Source organism: Zonotrichia leucophrys, chromosome 8, assembly GCF_028769735.1.
Source record: "Zonotrichia leucophrys gambelii isolate GWCS_2022_RI chromosome 8, RI_Zleu_2.0, whole genome shotgun sequence".
Taxonomy (NCBI): domain Eukaryota; kingdom Metazoa; phylum Chordata; class Aves; order Passeriformes; family Passerellidae; genus Zonotrichia; species Zonotrichia leucophrys.
In genome coordinates, this window is record NC_088178.1 from 20,483,325 (window position 1) to 20,502,241 (window position 18,917).

The 18,917-nt window shown below is 45.9% G+C and overlaps 1 protein-coding gene across 10 annotated transcripts in view; it reads left to right on the forward strand.

Moving 5' to 3' along the window:
* The window catches only part of ST3GAL3 (ST3 beta-galactoside alpha-2,3-sialyltransferase 3), a 174,005-nt gene that overhangs the window by 148,423 nt on the left and 6,665 nt on the right, over nucleotides 1-18,917 (forward strand). For all 10 annotated transcript variants that reach the window (XM_064719643.1, XM_064719644.1, XM_064719648.1 and 7 more), the window contains 2 exons: nucleotides 1,361-1,507; nucleotides 10,524-10,670. In XM_064719643.1, the coding sequence (XP_064575713.1) occupies nucleotides 1,361-1,507; nucleotides 10,524-10,670 (294 nt within the window). The remainder of the gene's footprint in view (nucleotides 1-1,360; nucleotides 1,508-10,523; nucleotides 10,671-18,917) is intronic.

Consider the following 18,917-nt stretch of genomic DNA (forward strand, 5'->3'; position numbering starts at 1 on the left):
TGTGAACTTAAAGCCATGGGATGCTTGCCCTGGTTGTCAAAATGTATTGTATTTGGGCAGTTTTGAGGGGGAACAGATAGCAATGGGATTTTGCTTTCCTGGAATGTTGGCTTGGATGACAGTGTGCACCCTCCTCAGGTTTGCTCTGTAAATGCCTTTTGTAGCACGAGCCATCTGCCAAATTTTCAGTTTCAGGGTATGAAATTCAGCAGCTAAAGATATCCATGGGATTGTTCCATAAAAAACACTCTGTAAGGTGTTTAGCAACACGTGGTGTGAGTTCGCAGGAGCCGAGCAACGACAGGGAGTGTGTGAAATGCAGCAGGCATTGGCTGAGGCAGAATTCCAGTCTGAAATTACAGGGGTGATCACTACTGGGCAGAGGAAGCTCCTGAGGATTTTGCAGTGGATAATCAACATTTTCATCAGTGCCTTGAGAGCAGCTGTAAAGTCACTGCTAAGCTGCAAGCAACCCAAAACTGTGTATAATGAATTCCAGAGTGTGTCCTTTTTATGTAGTGTAGTGTCTGTTTCTTGTCATGGAGATCTCAGGGAAGATGGCTCAATGCTTCAAGGAGGTGTTCAATCAGATTATCCTGCCCAAGAAGCTGGTCAGAAGATTAATATTCCTTCCATCCTCCCTGTGCCTTGCTCTGAATTAACCCAAACAGAAGTGAAACATTGGAACACAACTGCTCCTTAAGTCCTGTGAGCACAGAGCCTCTGGTTATTTTGGGGGCACTCTGTGCTGTGCCTGCTGACACCTGGGAAGGTGTCAGTGATGGCAAGAAATGATGCAAAGCCATCAATGAGCAAGGATGGGAAGCCATGTGGCAGGGTGACACCAGCCCCTCCCCAGGCCAGGCTGTCTAGGAGTGCAGCACACATCAAGGCCACTGTTCTTCCATGTGTGCAGGGTGAAAACTGGAATTGGGTAAAAATAATAGACATACTTAGTTGTCTCTTCCCTTGTACTGTGAACATTCATGACTGTTCACAAAACAGGATGATATCTGTAGGAGTTTACAGCTTAATTCACATAAAACCTAACAGGGGAGGACAAATATAGGATAAAGTGGGAAGACCTGGCCTGTCTGTCTCCCTCACAGTTGCTATCCAGACTGGCTCAACTGCATCAGTCCATGCTGCTTCCACCTCTCCATGAGACACACATTCCCTACAATGTCATACTACTGCCCTGTGGCAGTGAGCAGAGACAATGGGAACTGCTACAGAAGTGCATTATAATATATTTTTAAAATAAAATAACAGAAATCTGCTATATTTTGTACATAATTCTGTTTGTTGTTTGTTGTTTCATCTTTTTCCTTTTTGTTTCTGTTTTTGTTTTTGTTACCAGAGTGCCTCTGATGGCTTTTGGAAGTCAGTGGCAACCCGTGTGCCAAGGGAGCCCCACGAGATCCGTATCCTGAACCCCTACTTTATCCAGGAGGCAGCGTTCAGCTTCATTGGACTGCCCTTCAACAACGGCCTCATGGGCAGAGGGGTAGGTACAGAGCAAAGGGAGCCAAACCTCACAGAAGGATGTGAGGCCAGGCAGCACAGGAGGCTTACACTGTTCTTATTTTTCCTTTGGGCCTCTACTGTTGGACATTGAAAGGGAGGGACTTTGGTTCTGTTACAGTCACAGCTCTCAGACTCCTTCAGACCCAGATTCCTTCAGAACCTTCCTGATCCAAGGATTCTGGGGGGATCATCAACACTTTAACAGTGCCTTGTGAAAGCTACTGTGAAGTTGCATCCCAGGCTGATAGTAGAAAAGGGTAAAAGTTTGCTTTATGAGGCCTTTGGTAAGAAATTCTGGTCTTATCCCAGCAAGTTTTATATGTAAAAGCTCTCAAAAGCAAACAATGCAAACCACAGTTTTGGCTCATATTTATTAACAAAATTCCTTAATGCTCATTCTTGTGCCTCTCACCCCCAGTGCAGCTTTTTGGAGTGTTGGTGTTGGAGTAGGTGGTGACTTGGGTTTTCTGGATTATCTCACATTGCAACACTGTCCTCAGAACCTATTTATATTTGCTCTACGTAATATATCAACCATTAGAGTAAGTATTACTTGGGTGGGTAAATTGCTCATGTACACATGTGATATAGTTGTTGATAGAGACCACACGTGACATTTTTGGGCACATTGGCACAGCTGACAAACCCAGAGAGAAGCACTTTTGCTGGACAAGGTCTGCTTGGTCTGCCCCTGGCATTGTCCTTCCACTGCTATCAGTGCAGGAGATTTGCTGTGTCACAGCAGGGATTTGGACAGAATAGTGCCTCATTTGCCTTGCTCAAATAATTATATCATGAAGACTTCTGGAATATTAGAGACTTCTGTTTTGTGCAAGTCAGATGGGTGGGTGCCTCAAGATAAGACATTTCCTTCTCGATATGCAAAATGCAAGATATGCAGACAGATTCAGCCGCATGGAATGGTGCTTTTGAAAAATACACTGCTGTGTACAGAAGCTGTCATGAGATTCTGGGAACTCTGGATTTTTGTTCTGTGCACTGAAGGTATCTTATTGCAATTATTCCAGTCAGCTAGGAATTAACTTACTTCATCTCTCTGCATTCTCCAGAACTTACCGTTAGAACAATGTAGTCTTGATGTGTCTTCCAGAAAATCAGGAGTGGTGTCCCAATAAATGACAAAAATCATCATACTTTACTTTTTGCCCCATTTATTTTTCTTTTTAAACACGTTATTTTAATACACAAGTTATTGCTTTAACTGGAAGGAGAAGAGAGAATCCGGAAATGAGAATGCTGTGAACTGAAGTTTATGAGGTTTTGATAGGTTGTTTAACACACATCAGATTGGGAAATGAAGGCATCTTAATTGAAACCTGATGTTTCACTTCACGAAAGTCTATTTGAGCATTTAGGAATAGTTTATGGTTCTTTGAGGCAAGCAGTGTTTGCCTGTGACTCCTAGACTGTGTGAATTGCAGTTTGTTCCTCCAGGTGGGACAGCAGGAGCTCTGCAGGTGCCTGTGTGGGGCTGAGATGTTAGTGTAGCCTGGGCGGTCTGTGCAAGGACCCTGGTACAGGGATGCTGCCAGAGCTTAAAAACTGAGAGAGAGTTTCTAGCCTGTGGCTACAATTTTGCTGCAAACATCAGCTATGGATTGCTGTCATGGAACTGCTGGAGCTTCACACTTTAGTGAATTCTGCTGGGCAGGCTGCACACTGCAGGATCAAGGATGGGGATGCCTTCGTAATCAAGGCCAACACAAAATCCTCATAAAGAGCAGTAATATTCCACTCTCCTTTGGTTCTGTTGCCTAAATAAACTTCAGTGCTTCTCTTGCACACCACATATGGTAACAATGTGCTGCCAATTAACTTTGTAATTTGGGGGCTTTTCCAGCAAGGTTGAGCAGAGCTAGTAAAATAGTTTGGGGCTGATCTCAAAGCTTTTTTCCCAGGATTCAATAAAGAGTGAATGTAGTAACATCCTCTGCTTTGATAATATAATTTGGGCCAGATGATCCTGGAGTATAGTAATGGGGTACAACTCAGACATGCATTTTGATTGCCCACATGGCAGTGGTAGCCAAAACCCTCAGCAAGGAGCAAAACTCACACCCACAATGAATAGTGACTTCTCTCTCGGACTGGTAAAGCTTTTTAGAAGTTGTCTTCAATCCTACTGAGGTCTCAAGAGCAGAAGAGCTGTTCCATACTGTATGTGGACTTCTCTTTCATGGGATAAGCTGATCATAAAGAACAAACTTTGGGCTTCTTGCAATATCTAGGGGAAAATAATTGTTAATGCCTGAAGATGGTTAAGCACAAAAAAAATATCTACTAAAGACCCTCTCTCTGATTAAATAATTCTGTTAATGCATGGGTGTGGGGTTGGCTTTCTCACTAGCCAAATGTGATTTTTGTTCAGATGGAAGTTCTCTTTATGCAGATCTTTGGGGCTTGAAACCAGACATCACTGGTATTGCAGCTGTTGGTTCAAGCTTGCAGCAGCACCCCTTACACTGCAGGCAGTTTACTAGGGGGCAAGCACAAGCATCAGCTCAGAGAGTACTGCTGGGTGCACAGACACTCCTGGGGTGGTCACTGCTGTGGTGCCTTTGGCTGTGTGGTGAACTGTCCTGTCCAGCCAGCAGCCCTCAGAGCCATGGGAGCAGTGTCCTTCTGGCTCCTGGGAGCCCTGAGCCTGGTGTGAGGCAGAGGGGAGAACACTTCAGGTGACACAAATTATCAGAAGTCTGAGGACCCCAGTGCAGACTGCAATGTTTGCTTCTCTCTCTTTGCTGGTGCTGTGCATCCATGGATCAGTTTATGATTTAACTCAACTCTGTAAGCCTTTTGTTTGTTCATGTACTGGAAATGGTTGAATGTATAAACTAAAAAAATAAAGCATCTTTCTTTGGACTTCACCCAGCCTCAGCACTAAGCTGGTGAAGGAGGAGCCATGTGCAGGAGGTGTTGCCAGGCTGATTCAGGCACCCAGCCATGGATTAGCACCTCTGCAGGGTGCTGACATCTCAGGGATTAACCTCTGATGCTGGAGTGTTAGCACATCCTGTCCACGGCTTCTCGTAGCTCTTAGATGGTTTTTCCTGTGGGCAGGCAGCCTTTCTGGAGGTGCCAGCAGGAATCCTTTGCTCCTTAGGCACTTTTCAGCTCCCTTGTCTCATCATCATGACCTTTTCTCTCATGAATTGCCCAGGTGTCAGCAAACTTTGTCTCCTGGGCTGTTCTTGCTGGACTGTGGCTTTTTGTAGGCTGTGTCTTGGAACCTGCTGGGTCTTTGTGGGGTAGAACAGAGGTGGGCATGGCAGGAGCAGAACAGTCTTCCACTTAATCCTTTCCAGTTATGCGGCTCTCCCTTTTTGCATCTTCTAAGGCAGGTAGAGGGATAGGTGAGGGCCACTGCAGCTGCAGTCAGTTAAATGTAGAGACTCAGTGTCACTGTAAAGCTTTGGGTTTGCAGGGCACCACATCTGCTCTGTGGGCTGGGCTGTTCCTCCCATTGCCACTGCAGTGGGACCAGTCCATGAGATGCTGGGGAAGGGATGCTCACACAAACTGGTGCTGGGGGGCAGGTAAATGCTCATAGCAGCTTCTTCTTGGTACAAGCCTAGCCACCTCCTTCTGCTCGTGAGAGATGCCAAGGAACTGAAGGGAGTTTGCTTCTCAGTGAAGAGTAGGCCATGAACTCCCATTTAGCATGGAGTAAGGGTGTATGTGCTTATCATAGAGTGGGTAGAGTGCAGTAAAGTCATGCCTTTGGTTGCATTCTGTTAAGTCCTTACATCCTTTAGAAACACTCCCTGCACTGCACAGGAATCTGCTCTATGGCAAATGGTGAATCAGAGCTTGTGCATCAGGTTAGATGTGGTCAAAAACACTGGGACTGGGCTTGGGTGTTGAGGAACTGAGCAGGGAAGTGGCAGAAGGGAGCCTGCTGGGCTGGCCTGTCTGCAGCCACCAGCTGCTGGCCCTGCCCTGTGCTCAGCTGCAGACAGCCATTCCTGCAGGCTCTGCCCCACTCCCAGCCAGGGAAGCTGCAGGAAGGGCACTGAGATGCTCTGCTGTGTTTTTTGAAGCCCACTATTGCAGCTGTTTCAGGGCATGGGTGGAGGTAGCTCTGGGAGCAGCAGTGTGCATTGTAAGCTCCTGTGACAGGCACCACTCCACAGAATGCAGGCACTTGCCTGCTCACAATGAGTGACACTAAATTGCTTTCTATGTCATATTTTCCACACTTTTCAGCTAAAGGAAACAAAGGGTAGGTTTGGGTTTTCTCTGATGCAAACAAAGAAACAAAAGGGATAGTTCATGTATGTTGAGATGACTATTGTAGTTTTGTTCTGGATTTCTTTTGTTTTGAAAACTTCAATGCTGTTAGGTGATCAGTTTGTAACTGATAAAACTAAGGTAAGAATTTTTCCCAGGTAAGCAGATTTTTGGATTTTTTCCTCAAATCATTTAGTATAGTAGTCAAACCAATTTAAATATCCAGGTGTATTATTGTTTGTAGGGAGTTTATTCTTCAGTAACACTTACCCTTTTATTGAAAAAGGTAACAATTGGAATAGTCTAAACAATCCAATAGGTCTTACCCTGAACTAAGTAAAATCCCATAAATAACTGGAATTCATTTAACATATTAAGGGAGTCAAATATTTCTAAAAACAGATTTACAGCAGTCATTTCCTTCCAGTCCAGCAGGCAGTGACACAGGAATGACCCAGGCATGGAATGAAAAGCAGCAAGAGCTTTTCACATGCACCAAGCAAAGAGCAGTTCCAGCTCTAGTTCAGTCACCAGCACTGGATCTTCAGCACAAGCCCACGAGGTAATGGTCAGCCTCAACAGAGTCCAGAGGAGTTCCAGAGTTCATTTCTGCTGACTGACTTCTTTCCTTATGTGAGTAGAAGTCAGTCTTTAAAGCCTCTTCAGGGGGCAGAATGGAAGATGAAACATCCATGTCTTGAGGTGAAGCCTTTTTCTTCCTGCTTGCAGCAGAGAACAGTGTAGGAGCAGTCAGGAGAACCTGCCCCATGTCTGTACGGCTAAAGGCATTTCTGGTCCCCAGAAACCATTGGCACACAGCTTTTGCAAAGCCAAGCTCAATGTTTGTGGCAGAGAATTGTGAAGGAGAGAAGGCTGCCAGTGATTTCTGGGCTTTGCCGTTCCCAGCTCACACTGCTTGCTGGGCACCAGTTCAGGTCAGAGACTCATCATGGCCACATCTGCAGCAGAGGTCATATTGGACCTTTCCAGGTCTAACCTGCACTAACACTGTGCAGCTGGGGGGCATCCCAAGGGGCTCCTGCCTCAGCACTGGCTTCTGTGGGGCTGTAGCTCTCCAACCATTTGGTTAAAGCAGCACTGCTTGGTGACACAGGAACACCCAAGCACACAGAGGGCCATGAGCAGGAGCACAGGCTTTGAACAGGTCTCACACTAGATTATTATTCTGAGACAAGATAGTAGAATTTGAGGGTTTTGTCTTAGCAAAAGCCTCAAATAACGAGAATCCTGCTCAGTTGTTTGAGAGTTTTATTTTTATAACTCAACAGAGGAGGTGTGGTGGCTGCTTTGGTATGTCTTTGGGGCACGGCTCAAGGGTGTGTGTGGTGAGATAGCACTGACACATTGTGCAGGGCATTGCAAGCCAGATTTGGCACAGCCATGACCATGATGCTTAACTTCTTTTGGAGTCACTTGTCCCCCACCTTGCCCCATGGGTTGTATATGGTCCATTAGGTCCAGGTTAGATGTTAGCAGCTAATGAATTTAAATGTACAATCAGGAGAGCTTGGAAGCTCTGTTGATGCAGCCAGGGAGTAGTTATAACCACTTCCTCTCTAATAATGTGTCTCCTCTTACTTGGCACTTCTTTGCTAAGAGGAAAGGAGGGGAGAGCCCTTTCCCTTAGACCTGAGAGTGCTGCTCTGCTGCATTCTCTGCAGCACAGCCTGGGAAATGTCCCTAGATCCTGCAGGGTGTTGTCTTTCCCATGCCACAAGCTGGGCATGAGGCAGTGCTTAATTTTCAGCAGGCAGCAGGAGTAGCAGAATCTCAGCAGGCTGCCACAGGAGAACAGGGCTCAGTTTCTGTAGCTTAAACCGAATCAAGGCTAAAGTACTGACACTAAAGTAATGACAATTAATCGACAATTGTACTTTTTTATCGTTTTGTTCAAGGCAGCTCCATTTTCTTCAAGACTGTCTAATTCCCCAGTTACTGTTCAATCCCTCTGATGATTGCTTCTTTTTTAAAAATAAGCACTTTGGAGCAAGTGCCCAGTTATGTGTGTGTGATCTGGGCACGTGTGGGTGCACACACACTTTGCACCATGCTCTTCTCTTAGGCAGGTGCTATTATCCACACATTTACTGTGGGTGTGTTCTGCAAGCACCCCTGTGCTGCCCTAATAGTTGCTGCCCTCAGTGAATAGCAGGGGTGATCATTTTGACAGTATTTTCAAGAGGCACCTGCCTAGCCCATAGGATTCTGACTGCAGCAGTGAGATTGAGGCTGCATCTCACCACTGAAGGATGCAGAATTCTGCCTTCAAGGGGGACACATATTAAGCTATAGCTACTGCAGTGTTGGAGGGTACTAACAGCAATTAGGCATAATTAAGAATGTCATCAGATCATCAGTTTCCAGATGTGATTTTTAGGGTAATGCAAAACAATTTGCTAAGGACATCCTGTGAATTTCTGGTAATTATAGAGGCCAAATCAGATACATCTACTACAAGAGGTTAGGAAGGTAGGTAGTCTCTGGTATTTTAATCATTTTTGAGAGCAGAGCAGGTGGTACTAAGATAGTGGCATGTCAGGAACTACTGAAGAATTACCTTGTATTTTTCCATAAATATCATTGGATGTGTTGTAGAAAGAGTAAAGTCAGACAGATATTTGGTGACCAAACGAAAGTTCACTTTCAATTTCTGTCTACTGTTATTCTCCAGACAGAGTATGCCTGAAAGAAAGTTTGGCAGTCGTCCCATGAGGTTGGGTAATGTGATTAATTCTCTGTGGTTTGCAAGACTCACATTAGAAAGTTAGCTCTTAAATGTTAAATTGGCCAGTGAAATTCCCTCCAGGCAAAGACCCCGTGTCTCCCTTGAGCGGTACCGTGGGAATGGGCCCAGTGCGAGTGTGGGTGGTGTTAGCACCATGGTGCTCCCAATGACGACACAGTCCCAGGGATGTAGCCATTCACTCACTGTGTTTTGGACACTGTAACTACAGCTCTGATGAGGGAAAGGGTTTTGTGGCACGTCCACTTACCAGCTGATGCAATCCCAGTGACATACAAATGTCATCTTCTATGCAAAACATAAAGCTGAGAAATCAGAATTAAACTGTCATGTCTGGAAAGACAGGATGTTCTTGGATATTTTGAAATTTGGGGCAATGTTCTTATCCTTTCCTAATAAACTTTTTCCATTTTTTTGAAACCCCTGCTTGATATTTTTTGGCTCCCAGTGAATTAACAGTTAACTAAAGTGACTAGAATAAAACCAGTATCGTTTTTGTGAGTATCAATTGAAATTAAGCAATGAGAACTAAATTACTCTGCTGCTTTTCCTGGCATCTAGAGCTGGAACAGCAGGATGTAGGAAGATCTTGTAATTTCAGGTGTGCTCTGTTACTGTTGTGCTGCAAATATTTGAACTTAATGTCTCATTGATTTAGCCATAAGCAGTTTTTGCCTGTTTGTTTTCAGATTAGAGTAATTCCAGTGCACTGTAGTGGAGTTCTACCAAGCACGAGTTGTGCTCCCAGCTCTGCACATCTCAGCTGGGATATGGGTGGCATTCTTTGCTTGGAAAACATTTTCCTTCAGACTGGTCAGGCAATCAGAAGTAAGCACAGTCATGTGCCAGCAAAAGCCAGTTCCTTTGAATGAGAGGCAGAAACTCAAAACATTGTTCCCAACCTTTATGAACATGCAATAGCACTGCTCACCAGTTCAGGGTAAACCATTGTAAATGAAAAATAGAAGAGTGCAGTTGGTTTCTACATCTCAGCTAAGAGCTTTCACCCTTGGTGACTGTCTGAGCATGTCCTCTGAATTTGTGATATTTCCAATACGGCCAGTCTTGGATACTCAACAAATGAAGATGTGGGTGGATTTCTCAGCCTCTCCCTAGGCCCTGGGGCAAACTTGCCTCTGGATTTATCTATCTGGCTAAAAAGGAGCTAGAAAGTCAGTGAGCTAGGATTTTACACTGGAAACACTTTGCTATCCCAGCAGAACACACAGGAGCTGTGCAGCACTGCTGTCACAGGGCCAGAGCCCAGTGAAATGGGAAGGGCTAAGGCTGGACATCAGTGCACACTGCAGGTCAGCAGATGGGAAAGGACAGTTGTGGTGTGCCCTGGATGCTATCACCCATCTCTGACTGGCTTCCCACTGCTCCTTGTTTTCCCAGTGTGTGCTTTGGAGGGAATGGCACAGGTCAGAGTGCCCCTGCTCTGTCAAGGTGCCCCTGAGAAAAGGAAGGGATCTTGGAACACACTGCCTTGATCTCCTCTTCATCTCCCAGAGCTGTTTAACAACATTAAATTGCATTTGCCATCAGTAAAATAAGGTGTTTGTGCTGTTCCTCAGTTTTGCTCCTGTGTGGTGACCTGTTTGGGATAAGTATTCTTCCTTAGCCTAGCTGGAAGCCAGTAATGTGCATTATTAACATTGTAATCCACTGTCTACATCTGTTTTAATTTCAGAAGGCTAATGTATCCACTGTGATTCATCCTCCAGCTCATCTGCTGCCCTGTTCTCAGGACAGCAAAGCTGTAGAAGGGGAGTCTGACCATTTGCATTAATTTCTTTACAAGTTGGGAGGCTATCATCAACCCTGCAAGCTGGCAGGTTGAATATAGCCAAATACCATGTTCCTGATTTTCTGCTTAGCAGCAGCAGTGCCTCCATGAGCAGAGACAATAAGAGGAAATGTTTGATGATAAAGATGACAGCCTGCTAATGCCTTCCATTGCTGCTTTCTCTCCTCCCAGAACATCCCCACCCTGGGAAGCGTAGCAATAACCATGGCGCTGCACAACTGTGACGAGGTGGCGGTGGCTGGCTTTGGCTACGACATGAGCTCACCCAACGCACCGCTGCACTACTATGAGAACATCAAGATGTCTGCCATCAAAGAGGTAGGCAGCTCCTGCCAAGCACATCCTCCTCCCAAGCCCACTGGCCACCCCGATTCCAGAGCCTGACTGGGATCGTGATGTTAACTTACGGCTGTGCTGTGTGGATCAAATCTCAGCTCTGCTCATGCATCTGCTTGTAAATTCCTAGACATTCTCCCAAGCTCAGTGTGTGTTAAAAATGGTTATTACTGCTGGGAAAAGTTCTCTGGAATGTGTATATAATGTAATTTCTTCTTTGAGTGGCAGGGAAAGGATTCACATAAATGTTTACCCAAAGAGTGTGAAAGGGAGCAGTTCTGCTCTGGGATTGAAATGATGCACCCTCTCCTGCTTTTTGATCCATTGGATTGCTCTCTAATCCATAGGCTTCCTTTGTGAGCTGATCCCCTCCTCAGGCCCTGGGAAGCATGGGGGAGGTGAGATCAGCCTGTGTACCTGAGCTCTCAGCTGGCTGTTCAGCAGCACCTTGCTGGTGTGAACACCACTGGCTCTGTGGAGGTCCACGTTAAACACATTTTCTGCTACTACCACAGTGAGACAAACAGCGTTTTTGGAGGAACAAAAGTTCTCATATCGGTATAATGCAGCAGTATAGATACCTTCAGGTCTGTCCATTTCCTGTACCAAACTAGAGCAAACTTGGACACTGGTCAAAGCTTCTATAGTGGGAAGGTTTGCTGCCTTTATGGAAAAGCTCCTTCTTTCCCAGCACAGATGTGACCCAGGTCTTCCAAAGATTGCTTCTCCCTCTTCTCTAGGTAGGGAAACTTGGTCTATCCTACTCCACACTGTGGAAAGTTGTATTGTTCATGGACAGTAGCTGTCTCCTGGCATCTGGCATTTGTTCACCCCAAGGACTTTACCACTGATTCAGACCAGGAGGGAAGCTGGGAAGTTGTGTTTTTTCAAATCACAAGACTGTATGTGTCTTAGTACTCTCACAGGCAGCAGGCTGCATGACCCTAGGCAGAGTGAAAGGAATTATAAATCAATGATTAGTCAGCTTGAGAAATGAGAAGAGTGCATCTAATTATCAGAGTAATGAGACTTTGAAGCATGAAGCTCTCAGCAGAGGCTAAGGGAACAGAGTTTAGGAAAAGGCTGTGGGGAGGTCCTCAATACACCAAGGGATTTGACACAGTGGTCCTGAGGTACCTTCTGGGCCTGTGGAGGTGGCAAGAGAGTCTGCTTAGCTCAGTGGGGTAACCATGGATTTAATTAGTCCTTACTGGGGAAATGAGTGCCTATTTGAGAATTTAAGGGGTATGTCCAAAGAAGTAAATTGAATTGAGGTGATGTCTGGCTTATGAAATCCCTGAATGGAAAATAGCTAAGAAATCTAACCTTTGCAGGAGTAGAGGAGGTATCACCATCTGGAGGTATCACCATTATAACCATTGCCAAAGACAGGACCCGGGCTCCCCAGGCCCAGGTCTGAGGCAGTACAGCTGGTCCCTTGGTCTTACAGCAAAGAGATGGCTAGGCCAGAGTGAAAATGGCTACAGATGCCTGAATCCAGCAGGGAATACAGAGACTCTTCAAGAAAGTTTCAGGAAAAGCTTTTGGTGCCACTGTTTTCAGTCTGGTGAATCAGCTGCCTTTGGTGGAGAATCACTTTTGCCCAGTTGTTCTTCCTGTCTCATAAGGATGTCAGTCCCATGGTCAGATTTTGGACATGAGGACACCACTGGAACTAACAAGAATGAAGTCTTCTTTTATTTCATCCTTAGACAAATCAATGGGAAAATTTGGCATAGAGCTGGATAACGGAGTCTATGGTTGAAGTTGCAGGTCCACATCACTTGGATCTCTGAATTTGGAGGCCAGCACCCCAAATGGGATCCAAGGCCACTGGAAGGCTGGAGGAGGTCACTCTTGGACATTGTATGGGGTCTCAGGATTAGTTAGATGAGGATGAACACATGAAATGCAACCAGAGAAGTCTCCTAGAGAGAGCAGTTGGTGCTGATTTGCCAGGGCTCTGCTGTCTGGAAGCCATCAGTCATCGTGTCCTGTACAGAGGTGAGGGAGCGTTGAAAGGTTCTGGTGAGGCCTCAGTAATTCAGATGTCAGTGGATTTGTTTCTGCAGGTGGGGCTGTTGTTGGGAGCTCTGCAGCCCAGTGGAGCTGGTTCTAGGAGGAAGGTTCCTGTTCCACTTGAAGGCTGGTTACCTGATCTGTGTCTGCCCATCCAATCCTCACATCCTCACCCACGGGCTCCTCTTACATTTCACTGCCCTTCTACAAGAAAAGGCATCTGTTCCCAAGTATCAATAATTAATGCTCCTCCTGCCTCTGCCCCTCCCAATATGACAAATTGTTTGTGATATTGTGGAATGTGAAGAGCAAAGAGAGGATCACGTTTCTTTCTCTCCTATTTAATATTAATGGTAGCTGGTAATTGTTAGTCATCTGAGGGTGAAGTTGAAAGGTGAAGGGCATAATAGCTGGCTTGTGTCTTCTGTAGTTGCCTTCAAAGAATGCAGAAATAGAGATTTGCCCCACTCCAGACTGGAAGCACCTGCTTGATGGAAGGGATTTGACATTGCTGCGTGGACCTGCATGCAGCTTGCAGATGGGGAGGCTGGCCTGCACTGGCACCCTGTGTCAAACCTTGCCCTTGGTATTAGTGAAAGAATACTGACCCAGAGCCAGGCTCCACCAAGGATTTGTCTGTTCCATCTGCTCTGACACCCAGAGGTCCAAGAGCATCCACAGGATTTTTCTCAGTGTTTCTTTGGACCTCTGGGATTGTGTCCAGGCCTGGTTCTTCCTGGTCCTCCTCTACATTTCAGCCTCTAAAGGAGCCACTAAAGCAGGCTATACCTTGAAATTATGCAAGTATCATCTTTGTCCTCTGGTCAGCAGACACATGGAGGCTGGAGTGTTCATTCCTGGGCAGGGGAATGGAACAGGTTTGCTTAACATGGCATCATCACAGCACTGAAATAACTGCAATGGGATACAGCTGTTCCACCACAATGAACATCCCAGGCAGGAGCCCCTGCAGTTTGACCCGGCTTTGGTGAGGCAGAACCTCTATTTCTGAAGTTCAAATCACTTCAGTGACTGCCAAGCTCCTCCAGCCTGAATGTCTGAAAATGTTCAGTGTTTAAGCCTAGAGAGCAGCTGCAGGGAAACACTCCAGCTCCACCCTGAAAACATCACTGTCTTTACAGAGGAAATGTAAACACCAGCAGTGTCCTGGGCCTGGAGATGCCACACATGTGTGTGTGGACTGTGGGAGCCTGTTGGGTAATATCCCTCTAGCCCCATCCCTTGCCTGGTATCTGCAGGGCAAATGGGCTTGCTGGTGAGCAGGAGTCCTCTCAGCAAGGTGTGTCACTGATTTACACTTGAGGCTGCTTGACATCTCTCTGGACACCCTTGAAACCCTGTGAGTCATCTCCAAGGAATTTGTTCTGATTATATAAAAAAAGCCAGCAAAATGCACTCACTTGCTCACGGCTGGGTGGAGATGCCTCTCCCATGCCAAGACTGAGGTGATAAAATCTCTGTGGAAATGAATCTGATTTTTCCTGTTGCTCTGTGGCACTGGCAGCTGAATTTCCACAAGGAGAAACAGGCCTACCCAGTCCATAGTTTAGCCCAGCCTGTGCATTCCCCACAGGGGTAAAAGCTCTCAAGGTCCAAGATTGTGCTGCTATTGCTACCACAGAAGCCAGCTGCCTGCACTGAGTCTTCTAGGATCTCCAGCTGAGGGCTGGACAGGCATTTCCTGCCCCAGAAGAAGAGGATCTGCAAGGAAGGAGATGCACTGGAACTTGATCACTGTTAATTGTCAAGGAGAAGTGTACGATCTTGCGACCCTGTTCTGTAGTATGGCTGCAAACATGTGTGGATTTTCCTGTGCTTGGGAATGCTTGTCAGAGTAAATTTCTCTAATTTGGTACTTTACCTTCTTTACCCTCTCTCCTGGGTAGCTCAGTGTACTCTGCCCAGGGTATGTCCAGGCAGAGCTGGTGGAGGAGACCCTTTTCTGTTGCTCAGTGTGCTCAGGAGAGCTGGAAGCACACTGGGGTGGTGCTCTCAGTTTCAGGTGTGAGCTGGAAGATCAATGCAATTGAAACTGTGCCTCAAGGCCAGTTCTTGTGTGTCTGCACTGCTCCCTGCACAGCTGGGGTGCAGACTCCAGGCCTGCACTTCAGCTGGAGATTTCTGGGTGGTGTCAGGACAAACTTTGCTCTCTGATCTGTTACTGGGACTCCAGTGCCCAACAGACCCAGTGCTGTTGTATAAACTCTCACAGATGATTTTCCAGCTCCTATCCCATCTCTTTGTTTTAGCTTGCAAAATGCAGAATGGCCAAATGTGTCACCTCTGTTCAGTTACTATTTTCCCTATTCCAAATAACTTTGCAACAGCTTTTGTCCCTTCCCTGCTTCCATGAATGCTGTACAAAAAATTGAGTCTTTGCCAAGGTGTCTGCTCACTTGTTTCTGTTTTCATGGCAATGAATCTATTGGAGTCAGATTTTCATATACTTTTTTGTATTTTTATGTCTTGCTCAGGTCCTGTAATTCTTCCTGTCCAAGCACTCCATAAAAATGTATTTTTATCACAGGTCACTGTCTTCTATTAATGTAGAAGTGTCAGACCCACTGGGAACATAGCGAGGGAAATGTGGAAATGGTGGTGAGGAAAAAGAATAATTTTGAAATAGAAATTATTTAAGGATGGGAAAGTGACTGTTTAGAATAGTAAAAACAGATCCATAAGCAGCTTATGAAACTGAGAGAGCAGGGGGCTGTGCTAAATCATGGGAACGAAGCACAAGGCAGGCTCCCAGCATCCCTCCTCCATGTGCTCTGCCCCAGCACAGTCTTCCCAAGCCTCATCATCCAGAGGTGAGCTTCTATCCCCAGTCATTTCTTGCAGGAGCAAGGATGTGAGCAAGGAGTTACCTCAGGTGCTACACAGGGAACTTCCTGGGCCGTCTTCTCAGCTGCAGACTGCCGCACACACTTAGGAGTGGCAAAAAGGGCAATTCATGGTTCAAAGCCAGCCTTGCTCATGCAGAGCTGCCTGCAGTGTTTGTGTCCCACAGTGGAGCTGCTGGCGGGTCTCTTTTTGCTGGAGAAGCAGGTCAGGCACCAGCACTGCTGCTGGAGGTGTCAGCTCCTTGGATACAGCTGTGCCCAGCACCTCAGTGACTCGGTGCCTGACCTGAGGGGGAGGTGGCGGGGCAGCCTTTGATGGCTTCCTTCTGATCACTGCCCCTTCCCCAGCAGGTCTTTGTGGGATGCTGAGGACACCATCTTGTAACACTTCTCATTCAGGCTGTGTAAGGGCTGTCACAAGGGCCAGGGGAGGTGGCCTGCAGCACGCAGTGACACACAGCTTTGTCTCTGTCTCTCCCCGACAGCAGCTACCTCTCAGAATAATCCGCAAACATCGAGTTTGGAGTCTTGAACCATAAAGGCACAGACAATGGTGCTTTATCATCATCTGGGCTCTCTCTGGGAAGCCGCCTTTTGCATTTTAAATTAACACAAGTTGCTTGGGAGGGGGTGGTAGGTCTGCTTCAGGCTTCCAAGTACCTTAAAGTTTGTGGTAGCCAACAAGAAGAACAAAACTCCTTTGAAAGCAGGGCAGATGTCTGGTGTGGTGATTTATAGACTGAAAACATGGCTATTGGAGCCTGGCTGATGAATTGTGATTGCAGTACAAGGAGTGGTGCAGACTGAAATGGAGGTCAGCTTTTGAGGGGGAGGTTAGGGGCTGGGGCAGGGGCACCTCTGAAAGGGCAGTGCTTTTTCTTGGGGCCGGCAGTGATGACTGATGAAGTTTATACATTTTTGTCTTTGTTTAAAAGCCACCTGTTTGACAGTGTTGGGGCTGAGCAAAGGCCTCACATGCTGTTCTTGTGCATAAGGACTGTGTGTCTGTGTAACAGAAATCTGGAAAAGATTGCTGGAATAGCAGCCCTGACCAGAGGACAGGTATTGCTGTGTTCAGAAGGACAGAAGTACTGTGACACTCAGGATATCACTGTGCACTAAGAACAGCAAGGAAAGTACAGCTGTAGAATGGACAGAAGCAGAATTGGGGTTTGGACAGTTCTGTGTAGGAGAAGGCAGTAAAAGATCTACAGAGGTGGGTTAGAGCCCAGCTGCTGACCCCAGCACTGAACACAGCTGTCTGTGGGGTGCTGGGTGTCCCCAGAAACGGCACTGTCAGGGATGTACAGTAGGGCTGAACATCTCCTTGTCAAAAGGAGACTCCAGGTATTCCCAGGCACAGTGGCTGGCACAGCTCTTCTCACCAGCTGGGAGGGCACGAGAAGAGCTGTGGGCCTTTCACAGCTGCTTTGGGCATGTATGAAGGCCTTGCAGAGGGACATTTTAGGAAATAGTCTTTGATCAAGTGTCTCCATGGTTAAATTAAATGGAGAGTCAACAGAAGGGATGGTATAACTCAGATTTTGCTCCCAAAAGGAGGGAGCTTGATAAGCAGGGCTGTATATAGACTCAGCCGTGGTGGAGGGGTGCTCAGTGGAATTGGGGCATGCTTGCAGACTCTGACCTCTCTGCATTTAGGCCTAGCCTTGGAGAATGGGCTGCTAAAAGCACATTCACTGAAGAGTTCATGGACTGATTGTAGACTCGAAGTCTTGTTTGTGACAGTACAATAATTATCTGTGATTCATACTTGCAGCAAGGGGAAAACTGGGAGGAAAATGCTGTAAATATAATTTCATAAAGAACTGCTTCAAAGTGGTGTTAGAAGTAATAGAGGAGTAAGGAAGAACATCAGAACACTTCACTCCTGATGGCTGGAAGGGACAGAGATAAAGTAGAAACTGGCAAAAGTCAAGTTCAATTAGATGTTGCAAAGGAAAATTAGCAAATACTGAACAATGTCACTAACAATTAATAAGGAAGCAAGGAAAGAATTATCAAGACTGACATCCAAGGAGGTGAAGGAAGCAGAATGATTAAAGTAGAAACCACAAGAAATATATATATATATTACTTCCATCAGGATGATATGATGAATGTGAGGGAAAGGGTCGCTTACGGTGAGAAGTTCACGGAAAACGAAAATTACTGGGTCAGCACTGAAAGGCAAAAGCTGTTGAAGCTAATGCAGAAGGTGTGAGAGCCCAAGAGATCTCTGTTCCACTTTGAGCCAATTAAGCTGCAAGTGCAGAGGAAAAGGTCCACAATAAATCTATCAAGTTCCACAGGATTAGCTTGTAGTGGATATAATACCTCTTTTTCCCTTCTTTTTTTTGGGGGGGGGAGTGGTATGGGAGCAAGTCAAGGAAAATAATCCTGTCCAATTCAGAACTCTTAAACCAACCTCAGAAGTACTATTCAGAACTTCAGAGCAAAGTTTAAATGAAAGAATATTTAAATCCTGAAAGCAAACACAACATCGGTTTACCAAAGGCAGCTTACAAAAATGAATTTAATATCTTTATTTGGTTTAAAAAAAAATCATTCTTGGGACAGAGGAAGTGTAGCGGTCCCGCCTGTCAGAAGTTCAGGTAAGCATGCAATCCTGTGAGATGTTATCATTAGTTCAGCTTCAGAAGCCAGGGCTTGGTGCAACACCTGTACATGAATAGTCTCTCTAAGAGAGAGCACAAAAAGCAGCACTGAATGGACAGCTGGGAGTTCCTCTGCAGAAGGTTCATGTTTAGTGTTTGCTTTAATGATTTTTGGCACAGAAGGCAATGGTGTGCAAGTGGAATTTGTGATGAGACAAAACCAGGTGTGGTCAATACAAGGGAGGATCAAAATACCATCCAGGAAGGCCATGAGCACCTTGAGAACAGGAGTGAATTGGGTGGCATGAAAGCTAAGATTATGAATGGGAGGCCATGCTATTTCGGGCAATAACAGACATTCTGACTCTAATTTGGGATAGCATTATTTGGCAATGGCAGAGGGGGAAAGTGCTTAGGTAGGTACAAATAAATCACAGACTAATTCAGGCTGCCAGACTGTTACTGGGGGGAAAAAAAGACAAAGGCAGCTCTGGAAAGACTAGAGGAAAGGACTTCTTGTTGAGTGAGGGAATTGCCTCTGCATGAGGCACTGGTGAGCTTTTTTTCCTTGCTCATGAGAAGTAAATCTGTAGTAAATAGGGGCAGAGGGAGCTACTATAATTCTGTGAGATTTCCCAGTTTTCATGGTGTAAATTAACAGCTTGTTTTGGTAGAAGAAAGGCGTTGCTTGTTTATCTTGGTATAATGAAGACTAAAAAGAGATACAGCTT